The 20141-nt window shown below is 45.9% G+C and overlaps 1 protein-coding gene and 1 long non-coding RNA gene across 3 annotated transcripts; one reads left to right on the top strand and one right to left on the bottom strand.

The window, feature by feature from the left end:
* Window positions 1–3485: 3485 nt before the first annotated feature.
* LOC119965935 lies at window positions 3486–16678 on the bottom strand. 2 transcript variants are annotated; one of them, XR_005460638.1, is made up of 3 exons: window positions 16616–16678; window positions 5635–5736; window positions 3486–4024 (listed from the first exon to the last, which is right to left on the bottom strand). It is a non-coding gene; the product is annotated as an uncharacterized LOC119965935 (long non-coding RNA). The 2 variants fall into 2 exon arrangements; XR_005460639.1 differs by having other exon boundaries at window positions 16612–16672.
* Window positions 12422–14695, top strand: LOC119965933 (transcription factor SOX-4-like). Its single transcript, XM_038796962.1, is given in 2 exon segments — window positions 12422–13501; window positions 13503–14695. Coding segments are annotated over 2 exon segments (1134 nt in total). The 5' UTR covers window positions 12422–12779; the 3' UTR covers window positions 13915–14695.
* Window positions 16679–20141: the final 3463 nt, after the last annotated feature.

The raw sequence follows: 20141 nt of genomic DNA, 5'->3' as shown, positions 1-20141 counted from the left end.
ATTACAAGTTAAAATCAGATTGCCAGTCTATTAGACCTGAGGCTGAGACACACACGCTTGCAGCCTATTCATCTGATTGCAGATGGAGTACTTTTCGTGACAAGGAGTTCTTTTCAGTGTGATTCCAGCCTGACTTCCCCAACACAATAAGATGTTTTGTTCCTATTCAGTAACATCAAGCCCGCCTTCACCCTCTGCAAACAGAAATTTAAACATAAACACCCTTTCTGTCTCCCAGATGAAAAATAATTAACATATTAGCTCATTGTAATTATGCTCACTGTCAAATGTTTTTATTCCAGTGTTAAGGGACTGCTACAGTGAAACTGACGGAGCCTCAATGCACTTTTAGATCTGGCTTGTCAACTTCTTTTGAATGCCTGAGTTAGTGATCCATGAAAAAGCTGAATAACTGCAGAGGTTCTTAACATTTAATTGTCCCAACAGGGATTGATAGCTCAGTTCGAAGAAAATACGATTCTGATAAAGAAATAAGAAATTGTATTTGCCTTTTCTTGATCCTGAACAGAACTGCCCAGTGATTGGCTCAGATAAGAGGAAATCTGTGAAGCTCGGAAATCTGAAATAAGGATAGAAGTATAGACAATAAATCAATTTGCACTTGAACAAGCACTATGCCCGATCAAGGCATCAGGGAGTGTTTCACTGAAATACAACCCTTGCCCTTGCATCCAACCCGCTCCCTCTCACTTGCTGGTGGCCCCATCCCTACAACCCCCTCCCGTCCACTCACCTCTCCCCAGTGATCCAGCAATGGTCCCTGGCAAAGGCCCGAGTGCAATACTGGCTGTGGCCATTGCTCCCAGTGGCGTTACTGGTCCAAGAAATCTGCCAGTCATACTTCCCTCGTAACTGCGTCCAGCCTCCTGCAGAGAAGCGACACAGGGTCCCCACTAGTTCTCCAACCAGTGGGCAAGACCCCATTCCCCAACACTAAATTCCACCCTATATCTGTACTCATATAGTCAGCACTGACAATGAAACAAACTCAAAACTTATTTATTTTCAATAATGACATAACCATCACTGTATCCGGTGCCATCGGTTCTACCAGTTGAAATAATGGAAAATAAGCTGTTGCTTAAAGTGTTATTGTATTGTCACTGTTGGTCATATTTTGAGAATGATCGTGTCATTGACGGTATGGTGATAAAATAAATCAGAGGATTTTATTTATCAGGCTAATGAAGGATTATACTCAAACTTTCAGATTTAACTGACTTCCTGTGTGTTCCTAGCATTAACAATTTCTGTTTTGATTTTAGGTTTGTTACTTTCATATTTTCCGGGGGTGGGGCTCGAGACATGATCTAGGCTGTTGTCACTTTGATGCTGTTGAGCATACAAACATCTTCAGGCTTTGCTAGTCTATCTTTTGATACACCGCAGAACTTTTTAGCAAAACAAACATCAACACAATTAATTGCAATGACTAAATCCGGAACAAATTGAGACTTGGTTGGGTTTTGGTGATATTGATATAGGTGCACAAAGTGGAATTGACTGTACCTGCAATTATGCATTGAATTAAAAAACAATCTTGCAGAGTTAAATGAAAAGTAGCGAATTAAACTGGTCAAATTGCATCTTTGGACACAATATAAATATATCAAGTTTTATTTTTATAGTGCTTTAGTGGTACAAATGCACAATCAACAGTTCTACAGTTCACGTTAGATTACATATACTTTATTAACAATTTTGGCACCAAGCCACATTGAGAGATGGTAGAACACATGACATGTGCACTTCTTCAACAGGCAATGTCTAACCCTAACCCCGACTATTGAGGATGCCACTTAGGATAGTTAAACTTCTGAGCAAAGTTTCTCGGCACCTCCAAACCAAAATCAAAGAAAACTTCAGAATGTCTTTACAACATTACCAGGTTAAAAAGGCTGTTTTTCAAAGTAGCAACTTAAAGGAGTGTAGCTGAGAGGTTTAGGAATAGAATGCCAGAGCTTACAGCCCAGACAAATGTAGGTGGGTGCCAATGGTGAGGGCAATGAAAACTGGAGATGCACAAAGGACCAGAATTGCAGGGATGCAGAGAGGGTTGATCCCGGGTATGGAAGGATTTTCTTATAAGGGGAGGTTGAGTAGGTTGGACCTGTACTCATTGCAGTTTAGAAGGATGAGAGGAATCCTTATCAAGACATAAAGAGTTCTCAGGGGACTTGACACGGTAGCTGCTGAGAGGTTGTTTTCCCTTGTGGGAGAGTCTACAACCAGAGGGTATAATCTCAGAGAAAGGGTCACCCTTTTAAGACAGAGATACGGAGGAGAGGTTCTTCTCTCAGAGGGTAGTGAATCTGTGGCATTCTTTACCACAGAGGGTTGTAGAGGCTGAATCATTAAGTATGTTTGAGGCTGAGACAGATAGATTTTTAATCTGTAAGGGAATCGCTGGTTACAGGGATAAGGCAGGGAAGTAGAGTTCATAGAATCAAAGAATCCCTACAGTGAAGCAGGAGGCCATTCAGCCCTTCGAGTCTGCACCGACCCTCCAAAAGAGGACTCCACTGAGGCCCAATCTCCCGCCTTATCCCCATAGCCCCACCTAACCTTTGGACACTTAGGGACAATTTAGCATGGCCAATCCACCTAACCTGCACATCTTTGGACTGCATTGGGTTCATATCTGACCTTGGGTCACTGTCTGTGTGGAGTTTTCCCTTTCTCCCCGTGGGAGGAAACCCACACAGACATGGGGAGAAAGTGAAAACTCCACACAGACAGTGATCCGAGATCAGATATGAACCCGGGTTCCTGGCGCTGTGAGGTAGCAATCTTAACCACTGTGCCACTATGCTGCCCAGTTGAGGGCTATTATATCAGATTAGCCATGATCTCATTGAATGATGAAGCAGACTCAATGAGCCAACTGGCCTATTTCTGCTGCTACATCTCATATGGTCATATGGTTCAGCATTTAGGATTTAGGCTTTCAGAGGTTAAAGAGTTTAGGAGCAGTGAACTGGAGGGATTTGAATACAGAGCCGTCTCAAGGAACTGAATAGCCTCTTCCTGCTCCTGTCACTTATGTTCTAACACAAGGATGAAAATTCTAAATTTGAGTCATTGCCAGATTGGGAGCACAAAGATGAAGGGCGGATGGGCAGCAGAGTTAAGATTATGCTGAGGTTTCTGGAAGCTGGTGGGGTTGGGGAGAAGGTCAGTTCGGAGAGCATTGGAATAGTGGAACCCAGAGATAACAGAAGCATGGATCCCCGCAGCACGATAGCATTGTGGATAGCACAATTGCTTCACAGCTCCAGGGTCCCAGGTTCAATTCCGGCTTGGGTCACTGTCTGTGTGGAGTCTGCACATCCTCCCTGTGTGTGCGTGGGTTTCCTCCGGGTGCTCCGGTTTCCTCCCACAGTCCAAAGATGTGCAGGTTAGGTGGATTGGCCATGATAAATTGCCCTTAGTGTTCAAAATTGCCCTTAGTGTTGGGTGGGGTTACTGGGTTATGGGGATAGGGTGGAGGTGTTGACCTTGGGTAGGGTGCTCTTTCCAAGAGCTGGTGCAGACTCGATGGGCCGAATGGCCTCCTTCTGCACTGTAAATTCTATGATAATAACCTGGGGTGGAGACAAAGGCAAGACTTGTCTGCAACTTCCTGTTTTGCAAAACAAATGCACAACAGACTGAGTCAATGCCAAATTGAAAAAGCAAAATTTGGAAATAGCCATAACATTAGAGTTCAAGTCTGGTGAGTGGGGGTAACCGCCTTTCACCAAATTCGTAAATTCTAATTAAAGGACCAAAGCACTGCATTTTTATAAGGTTGTAAAGTCAAACGTTCAGGGAAATTAAGGCACTTTTAAATCGGGTCCTTGGGAGAAATACTCCCACTTAAACTCATCCGTGGCCCAAAAATATAAACAGTTGGTTGACAGACTGGTATCGCTGTTTTATGTTTCATGCCGTTTTCAGCCTCGCGGCGCCTTAAAGTGGGAGGTGCTCCCCTGGAGACGGGCGGCTTGTTTTTGGTCCGTGCCTGCGAAAGAGAAAAGAAACAACGAGTAGTAAATGTGGAGAATGCGCCCTCGAGCCGCGGCGGAGCAGATGGGGGCTCTGCCCGCCTGAGTTGGCGGCGGCCGCCGACTTGCCTGCTCCCCAGGTGAGGCTGGCACGTGCCAGCGCCTCACCTGTTGGCCCCGCCCCGCGCGCTCCGCACCTGTCGCCCTTCTCGCAGTGCACGTGCCCCCTGTGGGCGGCGGGCCCTCGCGTGTCAGCTGCTGCAGAGTCTGCTGCTGCTGCTGCTCCTCTCCCTCCCTCTCCCTCACACGGCAACAGCTGAACACAGGAGCGCTCGGCAACAGCCAGAAACAACCTATCAAAGGTTGTCGTTGTCCGCCAAAGCGCCCGCCACCACCGTCCTCTTTTTTTTATATAATTATTTTTTTGGCCGGGCTGTCACTTGAGGAAAGCATCATTAATTTAATTTTACAATCTTAAACGCAGGAAGACACTGCTATTCCTGAATGGGAAACAGACTCGAGTTTATGAAACTGCGGGTTTGGTGGCCCTTAGCTTCCACCCTCCCCCCTCACCCATAAACAGATATGGTTACAAAATACAATATTCTTTTGCGCGGCGGCAAACGACAATCTTATTTCGAAATGATACAATGCATTGTCTTTGCCGGCGGCTTTCTTTGATGGCCCCAATCCACGCACTGATTTGCAGCACCTGCCCCGCGGGGATAAATTCGCGCGAATTGCCCCGAGCCCGCCCAGCCTTCCACCCTGAACTACTTCAGTGCAAACCCTCCTGACCGGTCCAGTCTTCTGGCTGCTCGACGTTTCTTTAACATCTTGCCACTCAGCAGTGGAAAAAGGCAGGTGTTGCGATCGCTTCCTTTCAAAGTTAGCTCCGAGCCGTAGATCAGCCACCACCAACTCCCCCCCCCCCCCCCTCCCCACACACACATACACTTCTGACATTTTATTTTTGTTCTTTCACTTTTCAATTCCATGTTTCAGAATGCACATTGCTACATGCAGCGTGTGAGTCCCTGCTGCTGTTGCAATACCCCCAGCTTGCCGGAGCAGCATTAGGTTTCTTGGCATGGCACCACCGCTGCTGGAGGCGATGCGAGTCTCAAAGGGTTGAATCAATTCGTCCGTGGGTCCCCTGGGGTTCGGTCGGGTCGGGCAGGTGGGGGTGGGATGGAGACGGGGAGCGTTGTCCCTGGCCTGCTAATTGTCATATTGGTTGGAGGTCGTTGCCCTGTCTGTCTATGGATATGCCACTGTTACTGATCGGCATTCTCCGGAGAGTTGGAGTCGGGGGGGGGGGGGGGGGGGGGGGGTTCTGATGGAGCTTTCAGGAGAATGAGCTATTTAGATAATCTGAAGCTCGCAATTGCTTCCATTATCGCATTTGCCAGGAGTCCGTCCGTTCATCCTTTTTGGATGTCAAACCCACACCCTGAGGCAACTTCTGCTGGCCTTTTCAGAGGTTTGAACGGCAGCTACCATAATGCACTTTCCTGAACGATCAGCCTTGAACAGTTTTCTGTAACACCGCTCCCCGTTACGTCAACAATAAGTATCTCTATATGTTTTAAACTGGCAGAATCAGTAATCGAATATATGTGCTTACTTGCTTCTAGAAGGTCCCTCGACAGGGTTTCCGGTGTGTTTTAATCCACATCCACTGGGTATACAGTTACACGCGTGTGTGGTCCAGGGTAGTGTTGTTGCTCTAGATTTTACAAAAAAAGATCAACTGCTCGTCTCTGGCCAGCTACAACTGGGGCAGTTTGTGGAAAGTGGGAGAGGAGAGGGTGGGGGACAAGTTGGCAAGCAGCAAGTTGACGAATTGCAAGATTCGGTTTGTGTTCTGAAATGCACTTCATCTGGACTAAGAATAATCCTCTGATTTATATGAGAGGTTTCAAAAATCATCACACGGCGGCTTGAACGCGCGATTTTTATTGTCGCAAATAGTTTTTGAAGAAGGATTTGGTTTTGAAGAATTTTTCGAATTGGAATATGATTAAGAGAAATAGAGTGTGAGCAGGAAATTGGATTGGGCTATATTGTCAGATGGCCAAAACGACACTGAGTGGGTTGGAACAGATTCACAGAACCTTCCATCATAGAAGGAGGTCATTCAGGCCGTCCTCCTTGTTCAGGCTTTTTGAAGGAGTTGTCCAATTTAGTCTCACCTCACAACTTCCCCCTCTCCAACCCGACAAATTAGTTATTTTGAAATCTATGTCCAATTCACATTTGAAAGTTCCCATGGAATCTGCAAACACCAGTCTGACAGGTAGTGCTTTCCACATCTTTTTTAACAATTCACTGATGGGATGTGGGCTTCGCTGGTAAGGCCAATGTTTATTGCCCATCCTCAATTGCCCTCGAGAAGGTGGTGGTGGTTTGATATAACTGATTGGCTTGCTAGGTCATTTCAGAGGGCATTTAAGAGTCAACCGCATTGCTGTGCATCTGGATAATATATCATAGAATTTATAATGCAGAAGGAGGTCATTTGGCCCATCGAGTCTGCACCGGCCTTTGGAAAGAGCACCCTATTAAGCTCACGCCTCCATCCTGTCCCCGTAACCCCACCTAACCTTTTTTTTAGACACAAAGGGCAATTTAGCATGGCCAATCCACCTAGCCAGCACATCTTTGGACTAGGATTATAGAGAAATACAGCACAGAACAGGCCCTTCGGCCCACGATGTTGCGCCGAACTTTTGTCCTAGGTTAATCATAGAATTTTGGACAATTTGTCATGGCCAATCCACCCAACCTGCACATCTTTGGACTGTGGGAGGAAACCGGAGCACACCCACGCAGAAACTGGTAAAACAGGCAGACCTTCCACACAGACAGTGATCCAAGCCGGGAATCGAACCTGGGACCCTAGAGCTGTGAAGCAACAGTGCTAACCAATGTGCTACTGTGCCGCCCAGTCACATGTAGGCCAGACCAGGAAAGGACCAGAGATTTCCTTCCTCAAGGACATTAGTGAACCCAACCCTATATAAAAAAAACTCCTAAATTATGCCAATTATGTTAACTCTGTAACCTTTGACCAGAGCCCTATTTGACATAGGAAACTGTTGACACTTGTTGGATCAAAACCACTCATAATTTTGACAAACGTTATTCGTGTCTCCTTATCTTTCTCTGTTCTGAGAAAGACAATTCCAGCTTTTCCACACTCTTCACATAACTAATAACCATGCTACTATATTGATAGAACTCCTTTGTACCCTCTCCAAGGCCTTGACAACAATCCTAAAGTTTGGTGCCCAGAATTGAACACAATACTCCAACTTAGGCCCAGCCAGTGATTTGTAAAGTTATAGTATAAAATCCTTGTTTTTGTGTTCACTACACCCCACCCCTTGACAAAGCCAAGTGCCCCATACACTTTCTTAGTCGTCTTAACAACATGCCCGGCAGTCTTCCAAATTTTGTGATTAAGCACCTTCAGGTCACTGCTCTTTCACCCTGCTTCAAAATAGTAAAAGTAAAGTGCCATAGTCCCAGATGGCCATAAGCTGCCTTCCCCTTTGAGGGGAGGAGCTGATTGGTGGTGATTTAACCTGAGATCACCACACTTCAGGCGAGGGGCAAGGTTGAGAAGGTGTGGCCCCCATGAATAACCTCAGCTGGTATGGGAATTGAACCTGTGCTGCTGGCCTCACTTTGCATCATGAACCAGCCATCCAGCCAACTGAAATACAGTAGTACTATTTAGAATATACACTTCATGGCATTCATCCTAAAGTGATCACTTCACACTTATTCAATTGCCTCTACCATATGTCTGCCTGAATCACAAATTGTCAATATTCTTCTGGAGTACGCTACTACACTGTTATTTACTACATTGCCAAGTTTTGTATTGTCTGTGAATTAGATCACAGTTGATCATTTACCTCAATGCCACTTTCCAGCACTATCTCCATATCTTTTGATGCCATTAGTCTCCAGAAATCTATTGATTTCTGTCCTGAGCATGCTCAATGATTGAGCCATCTGGGTAGAGAGTTTCAAATATTCACCACCCTCTGAGTGAAAAAATGTCTCCTTGTCTCAGTCTTAAATGGCCTACCCCTTATGCTGAGATTATGTCCCCTGGTTTTAGACTCACTTGCCAGGGGAAACATCAACATAGAGATTTTTTTACTAGTTCTTGGTGATACTATTGGATGTTCCCCTGGTGGGACTTTATGCCATTGCAGAATCCATCTAGACTGATTCTCCAGTGCAGTACTGAGGGGCACTGACATTAAACTGAACTCTAGACGTCAAAGATTCATTTTGAAGAACAGTCTCTCCTGAAGACCAGGGCAATGTTTATTCTCTGGGCTCGTTATCATATTGCTTTTTGTGTGAGCTTGCAATGCGCTTCCTACCTTACAACAGTGAATGTGCTTCAAAAAGCACTTCACCGGTGGTAAAGGCTTCTGAAATGTTCTGAGGTTATGAAGAGCACGACATAAATGCAAATTGTTCCAACTAAAAACTCGAAAAAACAGATTATCAGGTTATCATCACAATGTTATTTGTGGAACCTTGTGTGGGTCACATTGGCTGTCACCATTCCTCCATTAAAATAGTGTGCACATTCCAAACACACTTTGGCTGTGAAGCGCTTTGCCCAATTCTGAGGGTCTGAAAGGTGATAGATAAATACAAGTCTTTCATTACAGCTCTTTTTTAATCACAGTTTTGATGATAGAGTAATCATACTCTTGTTTTAAATTTAGAGTACCCAATTCAATTTTTTATCCAATTAAGGGGCAATTTTAGCATGGCCAATCCACCTACCCTGCATGTCTTTGGGCTGTGGGGGTGAGACCCATGCAGACATGGGGAGAATGTGCAAACTCCACACGGACAGAGACCCTGGGCCAAGTAATCATATTCTTAACATTCCTCCACCGCAATATTCTCTGCCATGACATTTAAGGGCAATAATTAAATATTAGAGGTGAAGCGAATGAGGCTGGTCATATGCAGAATGTACTTCAATTTTGACAAATATCCCTCCTAATCTCCGACAGCCACACTGCCTTTTTCGGAGTCAATGCCAGTTTCATACATTCTTCATCGCCCTGTTTGATCGACGCACCTCTGATTAATGGTGCCAACCACATTTCTCACGATTAGGTGGCATTTAACCAAGGCCTTGATGAAGTTTGTAAGAAGTCTTACAACACCAGGTTAAAGTCCAACAGGTTTGTTTCGAATCACTAGGTTTCGGAGCACTGCTCCTTCCTCAGGCGAATGAAGAGGTGCGTTCCAGAAACATATATATATAGACAAAGTCTAAGATGCAAGATGATACTTTGACTGCGAGTCTTTGTAGGTAATTAAGTCTTCACAGGTCCAGAGGGAGCAACTGGAGAGAGGGATAATCACAGGTTAAAGAGGTGTGAAATGTCTCAGGCCAGGACAGTTGGTAGGATTTTGCAAGCCCAGGCCAAATGGTGGGGGGTGAATGTAATGCGACATGAATCCAAGGTCCTGGTTGAAGCCATACTCATGTGTGCGCGAACTTGGCGATAAGTTTCTGCTCAGCGATCCTGCGATGTTGTGCGTCATGAAGGCTGCCTTGGAGAATGCTTCCCCGAAGATCAGAGGTTGAATGCCCTTGACTGCTGAAGTGTTCCCCGACTGGAAGGGAACATTCCTGCCTGGTGATTGTCACGCGATGTCCATTCACCTGTTGTCGCAGCGTCAGCATGGTCTCGCCAATGTACCATACTTCGGGACATCCTTTCCTGCAGCGTATGAGGTAGACAACGTTGGTCGAGTCACACGACTATGCACCACGTACCTGGAGGGTGCTGCTCTTGCGTGTAATGGTGGTACCCATGTCAATGTTCTGGCACGTCTTGCAGAGGTTGCCAGGGCTGAATTGTGTGGTATCGTGCTCGCTGTTCTGAAGGTTGGGTAGTTTGCTGCAAACAATGGTTTGTTTGAAGTTGCGCGGTTGTTGTCATGATGTGGAATGCCGGCGTTGGACTGGGGTGAGCACAGTAAGAGGTCTTACAACACTCTTTAACCTGGTGTTGTAAGACCTCTTACTGTGCTCACCCCAGTCCAAGGCCGGCATCTCAACTTGATGAAGATTGGTTCTTCTTTCCATCCTGTGAGGTGTTCTGACAATGGGCCCTAAGACCTGAGTATCCTAACCATGGTGTCAGGCCTGCTGAGTGCTTTCAGTACATTCTGATCGATTTTAGATACCGTTCAACATATTCTAACAATTGCCAATCACATATCTAGTGAAATCTATAAATGAGACACTCTGTAATAAATATAGAGTGAATATATTGACTAACACACAATACAAGCCAATGAACGTGGGCCAGTTCAGATCAGAACATGCATTCTCACATGCCCCTATAACTTGAGATTGAACTGATGAACCTGCCTCGTTTTCAGGAGCGGTGTATTTGGTCGTACGGATCATTGGACCCACCTGATTGAAAGACGAACAAATGTCTCCCCTTCCGCCTTGGCATTAAGATAGGCAGAAAAGATCAATTTGTTTTACAGGTAGAATTGAAATCAGCAAAATGTTGTTTCGCGGAAGACATTTGGATCAAAAGCTTTGCTTTTTCGCGCGCGCACCAATCGGGGAAATGTAACCTCTTCCCGGAGGAGTATAAACCTCGGATACGTCGAAATCCTCGTATCTGGTCCATCGAATGCCCCACTCGGATTGCTTTTTGAAGCAAGACTATGGAACATCAAACAAAGCGAGGTCAGATCAAACGTTGTGTAACACAGGGATACAGCACAAATCACAGCTCATCGTGAATAAGAAAGAGGACGGACTAGCTGAATTGTTTTTAATAATATTGGGAAAACCTAGTGGGAAGCATTTTTTCGGTTTCACCGGACCATAAGAAGAAGAGATCGCTAGCTCATCTTACTTTCTCTCTCCCCCCCGCCCCCCCCGCTCCGCCTCCATACGTCTGATGAGTAGATAGGCGCAGTGCCGCCACCTCGCGTCTTATATTGGAAGCAACACAAGTGAAGTATTGAAAGACATGTGTTCAGTCTCCATGTATCACATTCTCGGTTCTTTTTTGTGCTTTGCGCATATATACAATAAATTCAAACCATGCGTGATTTAACTCCTTACATCTACATAACTTCAATGCAAGCTAAGCATGTGCACAATGCAGGGACTTGTGTTTGTCAGAATCCGAATTCAAAGTGATTCGTTTAACGGGCACACCGATGTTCATTTAAAACTGCCAATAAGATTATATCTTAAGTATATATTCTGGGGGGAGAAAATCGGGGCACGTTTATTATCTTAGGTGTTGCGATAAAGAAATGCATTCTGCTCATCTCACCAGTGTGCTATCCCATAACACTTCCCAAATCTTTCGTTTGAGCCGAACCTATTTTGCACATCGAGCACCTTGTTTTCTTCCTGCAACTGACTATACGATAAAGGGTGGTCGTCAGCCCAATGTATTGGACGCGCCTCTTTCACTATGCCCAGCCCACATGATGGGCTTCTGATGCTGCTGCCAGCGTTTATCCACTTCTCCAGCGGGGTGGAGATGGATAAACCTACAAATGTCGAAGGCAGAGCCTTCATTATTTTTCATCTGTTTCACGTTAATACGGGCACGGTCCTGCTGAAATGAATCTGGGCGCAAAGAGGGAGACCTGAGCGGACAAAAGGCACGGAATACACACACAACGCACACACACGTTCAAAAAAAAACTCTCAGTGATGTTTTGTGAATTAGCTTCACAGTGTCTGGCATTCTCGCCGGCTTGAAAGTGCAAGCGAATCAACACAGACATTAGTTTCGTGTCAATTGCCCGAAACTTAAATATCAGACGATTAGCTGCTTGTTTGTGTGCGAGACACACGCGCACACAGATAGAGAACTGTGTGTGTGTATGCAAGATATAGCACAAAAAAGGATTCGGCTTGCTGGTTGCTGGTCTGAGGCAGTGGGACGGACAGATGCCAGTCTGGGGGAGAGAGGAAAAAGATATAATGCAACGTTTAATTTAATGCCAGCGGGGAGGGAGTGTGGAGGAGGGAGGGTGTGCAGTGGAGGAGGGGGGGGGGGGGGGGAGGGTGTGCAGTGGAGTGAGGGAGGGATAGCAGTGGAGGAGGGAGCGAGTGCAGTGGAGGAAGGAGGGAGGGAGGTAGTACAGTGGAGGAGGGGGTGGAGGAGCTGGCTAAGTGCCTTTGCGGCCATGCCCCCTTTAAGTTGGTAGTGTAAACTGGAATGAGGTCAGCCACGGCGCTTCTCATTGCACGCGCCGCGCGGCCGACAGCCAATCGGGTGGCGCGGGGGCGGGGCCGGGCGCTCGACAGCGTTGGAAACAGACGCGGTCTGGGCGGACGGCGCCCAGTGATTGGCGGGGGCCCGGACACCTTTGAGGGGACGTCACAATGCCTGGGACTGGATAAGAAGGCGAAGCGAGTTCGAGTCTGGTTTAAGCAGCAGACACAAGTTTTTTATATAACACAGTCTCCCCGCATGGTCAGAGGGGGAAGGTTGTGCCAAAGTATATACACATTTTATACAAGAAACTAGGTTCTTCTCTGCGAACGCGCGAGGAGCAGCTCGCTTTCCCCCCAAAGCACAGCAGCCTCTGTAATAACAGGGAGGAAAGTACAAGCCAACCAAACTGCTACAGTTATATATAAAAAAAAGCCTCTCTTGTTTTTCCCCTCTCAGTGCCCACAGGGCAGAAATATATTTACAAAGAGAGAGAGAGAGAGACAGCATGGTGCAGCAAACGAACAACGCAGAGAACACGGAAGCGGTGCTCGCCGGAGAGTCTACCGACTCCGGCGCTTCCGACCTGGGCATAGCTTGCTCACCCACGGCGGACTCGGTGGCATCGGATGGGGAGAAGACGGACGAGCCGAGCTGGTGCAAGACCGCCAGTGGGCACATCAAAAGACCCATGAACGCTTTTATGGTGTGGTCGCAGATCGAGAGGAGGAAGATCATGGAGCAATCGCCGGACATGCACAACGCCGAAATCTCGAAGCGCTTGGGGAAGCGCTGGAAGTTACTGAGGGACAGTGACAAAATCCCCTTTATCCGTGAAGCCGAAAGGTTGCGGCTCAAGCACATGGCGGACTATCCAGATTATAAATACAGACCGAGAAAGAAGGCAAAAAGTACAAGCAGCAAACCCGGAGAGAAAACGGAAAAGATCAACACTAAACCTCCGGCTAAAAAGAGCAGTTGCAGCAATAGTAGCATTAACAAACCCAGCAAAACGCACAAGATCATCTTGGGCACGCTCACCAAGTCTCCGGTTATTCACCAGCATCTGCATTCAGGCATCACTACTTCTAACACAAACACTAGCAGCCAACACGCGATTTACAGAGCGCGGACGAGCCCCGCTTCCAAGCACCTTGTAGATAAGAAACTGAAAGAGAGGCGGTCGTTCAGGGGCACTACCTCTCCAGCCGCTGTGCCAGCCAGCCCGACCCCTCAGTTCTTCAGCCGAGACCAGCGACCCGGTCAGTTTCTATGAAGACCTGGCAGGCGGGACAAGGGTGCGGGTCCCAGATTCGCCCGTGGATCAACGCAAGCACCCTGGCAATCTGCGGTCCATCTCGCCGACCCCTTCCACATCCCACTCCTGCTCTTCCTCGTCCCTGGCCTCGTCTTCCGACGAAGAGTTCGAGGACGACCTCATGGACCTTAGTTCCAGCCCCACTTTCGAGAGCATGACGCTGGGCAACCTGAGCTCGTCCCTGGACAGAGATCTGGAGTTTAATTTTGAGCAGGAGTCCGCCTCCCACTTTGAGTTCCCTGACTACTGCACGCCTGAGGTGAGCGAAATGATTTCAGGGGACTGGCTGGAGTCAAGTATTTCAAATCTGGTGTTCACGTATTAGAAAGCGACAAGTGAAATGAACGGACTGTTGCTGTTTTAATCTTGGAAGGAGGGTGGGGGGAAGAAAAAGGGATCGTGAAGTAAAACAATTGTGATCCAAGTGCTGTAACATTGCGGCGTGATCCGAATGTTTGGTCGCCAGTCTTCAGCGAAAGAGAAAAAAAAATGTGCCGACGTATTTTAGGAGCGACTAAGATTCCATTGAAAATAAAATGCCCAGCCTCCACTCTGGGCTGAAAAGGAAAACCTGAAATTGATTTGCACGTACGGAGGAAACGCGGGGCTTCGCTATTAAGGCCGAGAGAACGTTTGGAATGAAATCGCCAAATCAAATTGTATTGGTACAGACACACACACAAAGTCGTGAGAGCTACACGCCAAGAGGGTGTTTCACGAGCAGAACGATGTGGTTGGATTACTAGATTTCGCTGGGTTCATAGCATGTACTGTTTCTTTCCAGATTCTGCACAGACTTGAAGTTACTCGTGTCAGGGCGAATCAAAACGGATAGATGGCGCTCTGTATGATTCTTACCAAGTCACCAGCTCTTTTACCTATTCACTGACCCTACTGAAATCTTTTTGCGCTGGACTGTATTTTCTGGACCAAAATTTCTCACAAGTTCTGTGTTCCACGACAATTTACAACAAACATGAACTTCTAGTCACCGATGTTTCATCCTCGTATTGTTTTGTTTCCCTTGTAAATGTAATCTGAAGCCCATTTTATATGGATGTATTTATACTGGCCAAACATTTGACATCCCCCCCCCCCCCCCCCCCCCCCCCCCCCGTAGGCCTGTTAATTACCTGCACCGTTTTATCTCCTTCACTGAAGGGCTAGAGTTAAACTTTTAATTTTATATTTAAATGTAGACTTTGACACTTTTAAAACAAAGACAGAGAAAGATGAGACTTTTGATTATTTTCTCAGTGTATTTTTGTAAAAAATATAAAGGGGGTGTTAATCGGTGTTTATTGCTGTTTGGATTTCCTGATGATGAACAAAGAGGCCGATGCCACCGCCTTGCCTCTTTTTTAAAATTCCACATGTTTACACTTCAATGTGCAGATTTTGTAATTTAAGGCTGCAGTTACCTTTACATTGGCTTCGGGGCTGTATTTGAACAGATGTTGAAACCGACAACGTTCCTTCGGCCACTGTAGCCTCCTTTCATATGCCTACTTGATAGTATTTAAAATGGAAAATCATTTGGACACTTTTACTTAGAAACAGATGACCATTGAGGCTTCCTTTAAAATTGCTCATGTCTGCAGTCATCTTCCACGTACATATATATATATATAAATATTAGCGAGATGCAAGGGGAGTAGGTGGACCGTGATTTTGCAAGTTGCTTCGAGCTTTGTGAAGTTGGGCACCAACGCAAAAAAAAGGGATGCTGCAACTTCGTAACCAATTATGTGGCGCTCTTTAAATTGTGCTCAGCCACTGGACATGGAGAACACTGATTCGAGTTTGCGACACTCCGCTGCGCGCCTCATTCTGTGACGATGATAACCATTATTCATTCTTATAACTTGTCCGCTGAATATATCGTTTTGGCATGAAGCAAGCATATAAATTCCGAAATCAGGTTTAGCTGTTGTGGGTTTCTTTTTGATTGGGGGAGCGGGTTGGAAGAAAAGTGCGAACGCCTTTTTGTATATTTAAATCTGTATTATGTAAACCACAAGACTGTGGTTCTTGTATGTGTCCAGACTACCGTGACAGGCACTAAGGCAGCAACCGGGGGAAAAAAGAAAATCTCGGTAGCTGTCCGATTGTTAGTTGTTTTTTAAAAAAAATCATTTATTTTAACTATTTTAAAATTTTCATCCTGTGCAATATGCTGTGTATAGTCTGTCAGATGATCATGCCTCAACACATTTTTTAAAAATGTCACACCAGCTAATCGTGTCAAGTCACTGCCTGTCAGATTGTTGATATACTCTTGTAAATAGTTTCTTTTTTTCTGAGAGAGAAGGAAATAAAATCAGCTGGAACTGAACCCTAACCACTTGAGTCCCTGCTTTACTGCAAAGGAAAGCGAGGGAAAGGAGGGGGAGGGGGGAACAAGCGCCAATCTGTTTTTTAAAAAAACTCGTTTACGTACACTAAACGTGGACACGCACCAAACGTGAGTGAAAACAACATTCACCAGATATTCCAAACAAGTGAGCAAAAAACAAGTTCCACCAACCCAAAACGAAAGCACTGTCTATGTTTATGTGTAGGTGGGTGGGTGGGAGGGGGATAAAATAGTCAGTAAAAATGTTAATGATCACTTTATTCTTGTCAATTTCGAAATAAACAAGCCACGCGTCTCTCTATGTTGTCTGGTGTCTTTAGCTCTTGTGGCATAGAGAAGGAAGGGTCGTTTGAAATGGGACAAATTTAAATCAGAGCCGGATTCTCAACCAGAAAACTGGCTCCCCCGTCAGAAACTTACAAAACTGTGGGCCTGTACACAATCTTCCAGGAAAGGTGTCTTTTTAAAAAAAAATGTCCGCCACGTCTCACATAATCTACTTTCCAAAACGCAATTCTCTCTCTCTCGAAACAGATGTGAAGCCAAGAAGTTAAAAAAGATTCGACTGGGGAGTTCAGTTCGGGGCATTCGGGGTTAGTTTCCCACACACACACACACACACCCACCCACCCGGTGGGTTTCCAATCCTGTAACTGAAATACTCACTCACTTGAGTCTGAATGCTGCCTGAATTTTCCCAGGAAGTCCGCGATTAGACGGGCGGAGGAGGAGGGGGGGGGGGGGGGGGGGGAAGTGGTGTAGTCTGGACCAGAAAGAGGTCCTGCGGTCTTGGAACAACGCGCGGTCTGTGCACTGCAACTGGATACAGGGCTATTCACAAAGTTCCACAATCTTAGCTGGGGCTACGGAGGCCGGAAGGGTTCCTCTGGCTGTTAACCCCCAACACACACATTTAGAGAACCGCAAACTGCGGGACCTGTTTTAATATTCCTAAGCTTTCGCAGGCCAGGCCACAGGGATGCACGTTTTAATTGAACATAGCAAGTGTGAGCCAACAGTTGTTACCTCCCAATATTTTAAACCTATATGGGAAACATTTCAACCAACTCAATCACAGTTTTTGTCAACCCTTCCCTCCCCCCACCTCTGCATTAACAGGCAAAACCAACTCCTCCCCTCGCCCCCCCCCCCCCCCCCCCTCTGCACAACCCATGACAAAGAGTCTTGCGACTCCCCTTGACAATTGAGTGTTAGGGGGTCTTTTACACGGATGCTGAAACCTTTTCAGCATAACCGCTCTGGCCACAGCAAGCGACAGTTGGTTCATGAATGGCGCGGGGGAGGGGTACCGGCCATCACAGCAAGCGGGGAACGGCGCATTATTCCTGCTTTGGGAATCGCATCGGGAGAGCAGGATCCATTTCCGACCATCATAACATTTAAAACGTACTTAGGCAATACGCCACCCTCCGCCCCAATCCTAAGGTTGGTGCAGTGGAAGTTCTGACATGACATAAACTAGAAAATAGACATCGGTGTGGTGGAGATAGTAAGCTATTTATTTTGACGGGGGGGGGGGGGGGGGGGGTTGGGAGTCAAAGTTACAGGTCAGACCTTTTAGTGGCATAGCATAGACTCGACTCGCTGGTATTCCTGAGGCAGACTGTGTGTGGATCAGCTATTAAAGGGGGTCGTGTTTGAATGCGTGACATGTTTTTTTTTAACTAGGCGGGCACCCCCCCCCCCTCCCCCCACTTTTACAGGACTTGCGAGATTTCAAAGGGGACCATAGGGAAACATTTGCAGGAACATTTTCACTCAAATAACATTGGTAGAATCGTCTATTCAAGCTATTGGTATTTATTTCTCCTTTCCAGTGAAGTCATTGTGCCCGCTCCTAAGTAAAGATGGCGACATTTCTGTGCTGGGACCGTGTCCTCAGTTGCACTTAAATTAATTCTGCGCATAGAGACTGGAATTATGTGGAGTGCCGGACTTACAATGGTAAATCACGGGGGAGGGCGTAAATTAGTTCACGCCAGAGGTTTAGCGAAGGAATGAGATTTTACTTATATATGTGGGTTTTGTCACGACTGCTGTTTTGCAGACACCCTTCCCACTTAGGGAAACTTCTACCTTCGGGGTAAGAAAGGACAACCGTGTTTTGGTCTGGTTGAAGGCGGCAGAAAGAGAAGGCCAGTTTTGTGCGGCAGGCCCATGACGTTGGGAAATTCCGAAAGAAATCGCCTGATTGCCGAGTTGGGTGAATTAAACCCAATTTCTCCTCACAAAACAATTTCTAAATGGCAGACCCTAAAATCGCCTTACGCAAGCTCTTTCTGGAATCGTGTTCTCTTCATTTTATGCACTTTAAATTCGCCCGTCCCAGAACAAAATACAGCATTTGGATTGGATAGACACACCTTTTTTAAAAATTAGAATTAATTGAGGTTAAGGGTGGAATCAAAACAGCGAGTTTTCCTCCCAGCTTTATTTCATAGAAGTGATGGGGCAAATACAATTTCCATGGAATTGACCATAGGTAGCTTTGTTTTTACATTTCGTTTATTTTATAGGGTTGACAGAACATAGGTTACTTTCCGAATTTGGGGTTAGTAGAAGCTGTGATCTTGCCTATAGTTTGGGATATATCTTGGTCAGCATTAGTTATAGCTGTTGGCTTGTTTAGGTTTAAGATTATATCTTGTTCAGGGTTAGTTGTAACTGTGGGCTTGTTTAGTTTTTAAAAAATAAATTTAGAGTACCCAATTCATTGTTTTCCAATTAAGTGGCAATTTAGTGTGGCCAATCCACCTAGCTTGCACATCTTTTGGGTTGCGGGGCGAAACCCATGCAAACATAGGGAGAATATGCAAACTCCACATGGACAGTGCCCCAGAGCTGGAACCAAACCTGGGTCCTTTGCGCCGTGAGGCTGCAGTGCTAACCCACTGCTCCACCTTGCTGCCCTGGCTTGTTTAGGTTTAAGGTTATATCTGGGTCAGGGTTAGTTGTAACGTTGGTTTGTTTTGGTTTAATGTTATATCTTGGTCAGGGTTAGTTGTAACTGTTGGCTTGTTTAGATTTAAGGTTATATCCTGTCTGGGATTGGTTGGAGCAGTTGGCATCTTTAGGTTTAAGGTTATATCTTGGAATCCATACAATCTCTACAGTACAGGAAGAGGCCATTTGGCCCATCAAGCCTGCACCGACACTCTGAAAGAGCACCCCACCCAGGCCCACTCCCCCACCCTATCCTCATAGCCCCACCAAACCTGCACACCCCTGGACACTAAGGGACAATTTAGCATGGCCAGCCCACCTAACCTGCACAACTGTGGACTGTAACAAGAAACTGGAGCATCCAGAGGAAACCCAGTCAGACACAGGGAGAACGTACAAACTCCACAGTCACCCAAGGCCAGAATTGAACCCAGATCCCTTGTACTGTGATGCAGCAGTGCTAACCACTATGTCACCGTGCTGCCCCAGGTTTAGTTGAAGTTGCTTGGTTTGTTTAGGTTCAAGGATTTTTCTTGGTCAGTGTTAGTTTTTAAAAATTTATCTATAGCATGTGGATGTTGCTGGTTAGGCCAGCATTTATTGCCCATGCCTAGTTGCCCTTCAGAAGGTGGTAGTGAGTTACCTTCTTCAGCTGCTGTAGTCCTTGAAGTGTAGGTACACCCATAGTGCTGTTAGGGAGGGAGTTCCAGCATGTTGCCTCAGCAACAGTGAAACAATGGTGATATATTTCCAAGTGAGGGTGATGAATGACCTGGAGGAAGCGGTTCCCAGGTATCTTCTGCTCTTGTCCTTCTAGATGGTAGTTGTCTCCACAGACCTGTTTAGGCTGAAGGTTGGTTTAAGGTGAGGAAATCTAAAGGCCTATTTACATTTACGTTGAGAAGAAGCTGCTGTCTTTGAGTTTAGGGCCAGGCTTTGAGTTTTGATCTTTTTTAAATTCAGTGTTAGTTATAGAGTCATGCTGGGTTGTTAGGAAAAGCTTTAGTCTTTGTGTTTATGGTTAAAACTTGTTTAGATTTCTGACTAGGAGAAACTGGAGTCTTTAGCTTTAGGGTTAAGTTGTGTTTATGGTTCGAATTTGCTTAGATCAGGGTTAGGAGAAGCTGACATCCTAAAGTTTAGGGTTAGGTCTTGTTATGTTTATGGTTAGGTCTTGTTTAGATTGATGATTAATTCTTGTTTAGGTTTTGGCTTAGGAAAAGCTGAAGTCT

Source organism: Scyliorhinus canicula, chromosome 5 (genome assembly GCF_902713615.1).
Source record: "Scyliorhinus canicula chromosome 5, sScyCan1.1, whole genome shotgun sequence".
In the NCBI taxonomy this organism is placed as follows: domain Eukaryota; kingdom Metazoa; phylum Chordata; class Chondrichthyes; order Carcharhiniformes; family Scyliorhinidae; genus Scyliorhinus; species Scyliorhinus canicula.
Note: the sequence above shows the minus strand (reverse complement) of the source record. Positions and strands in the feature narration are given on the sequence as shown.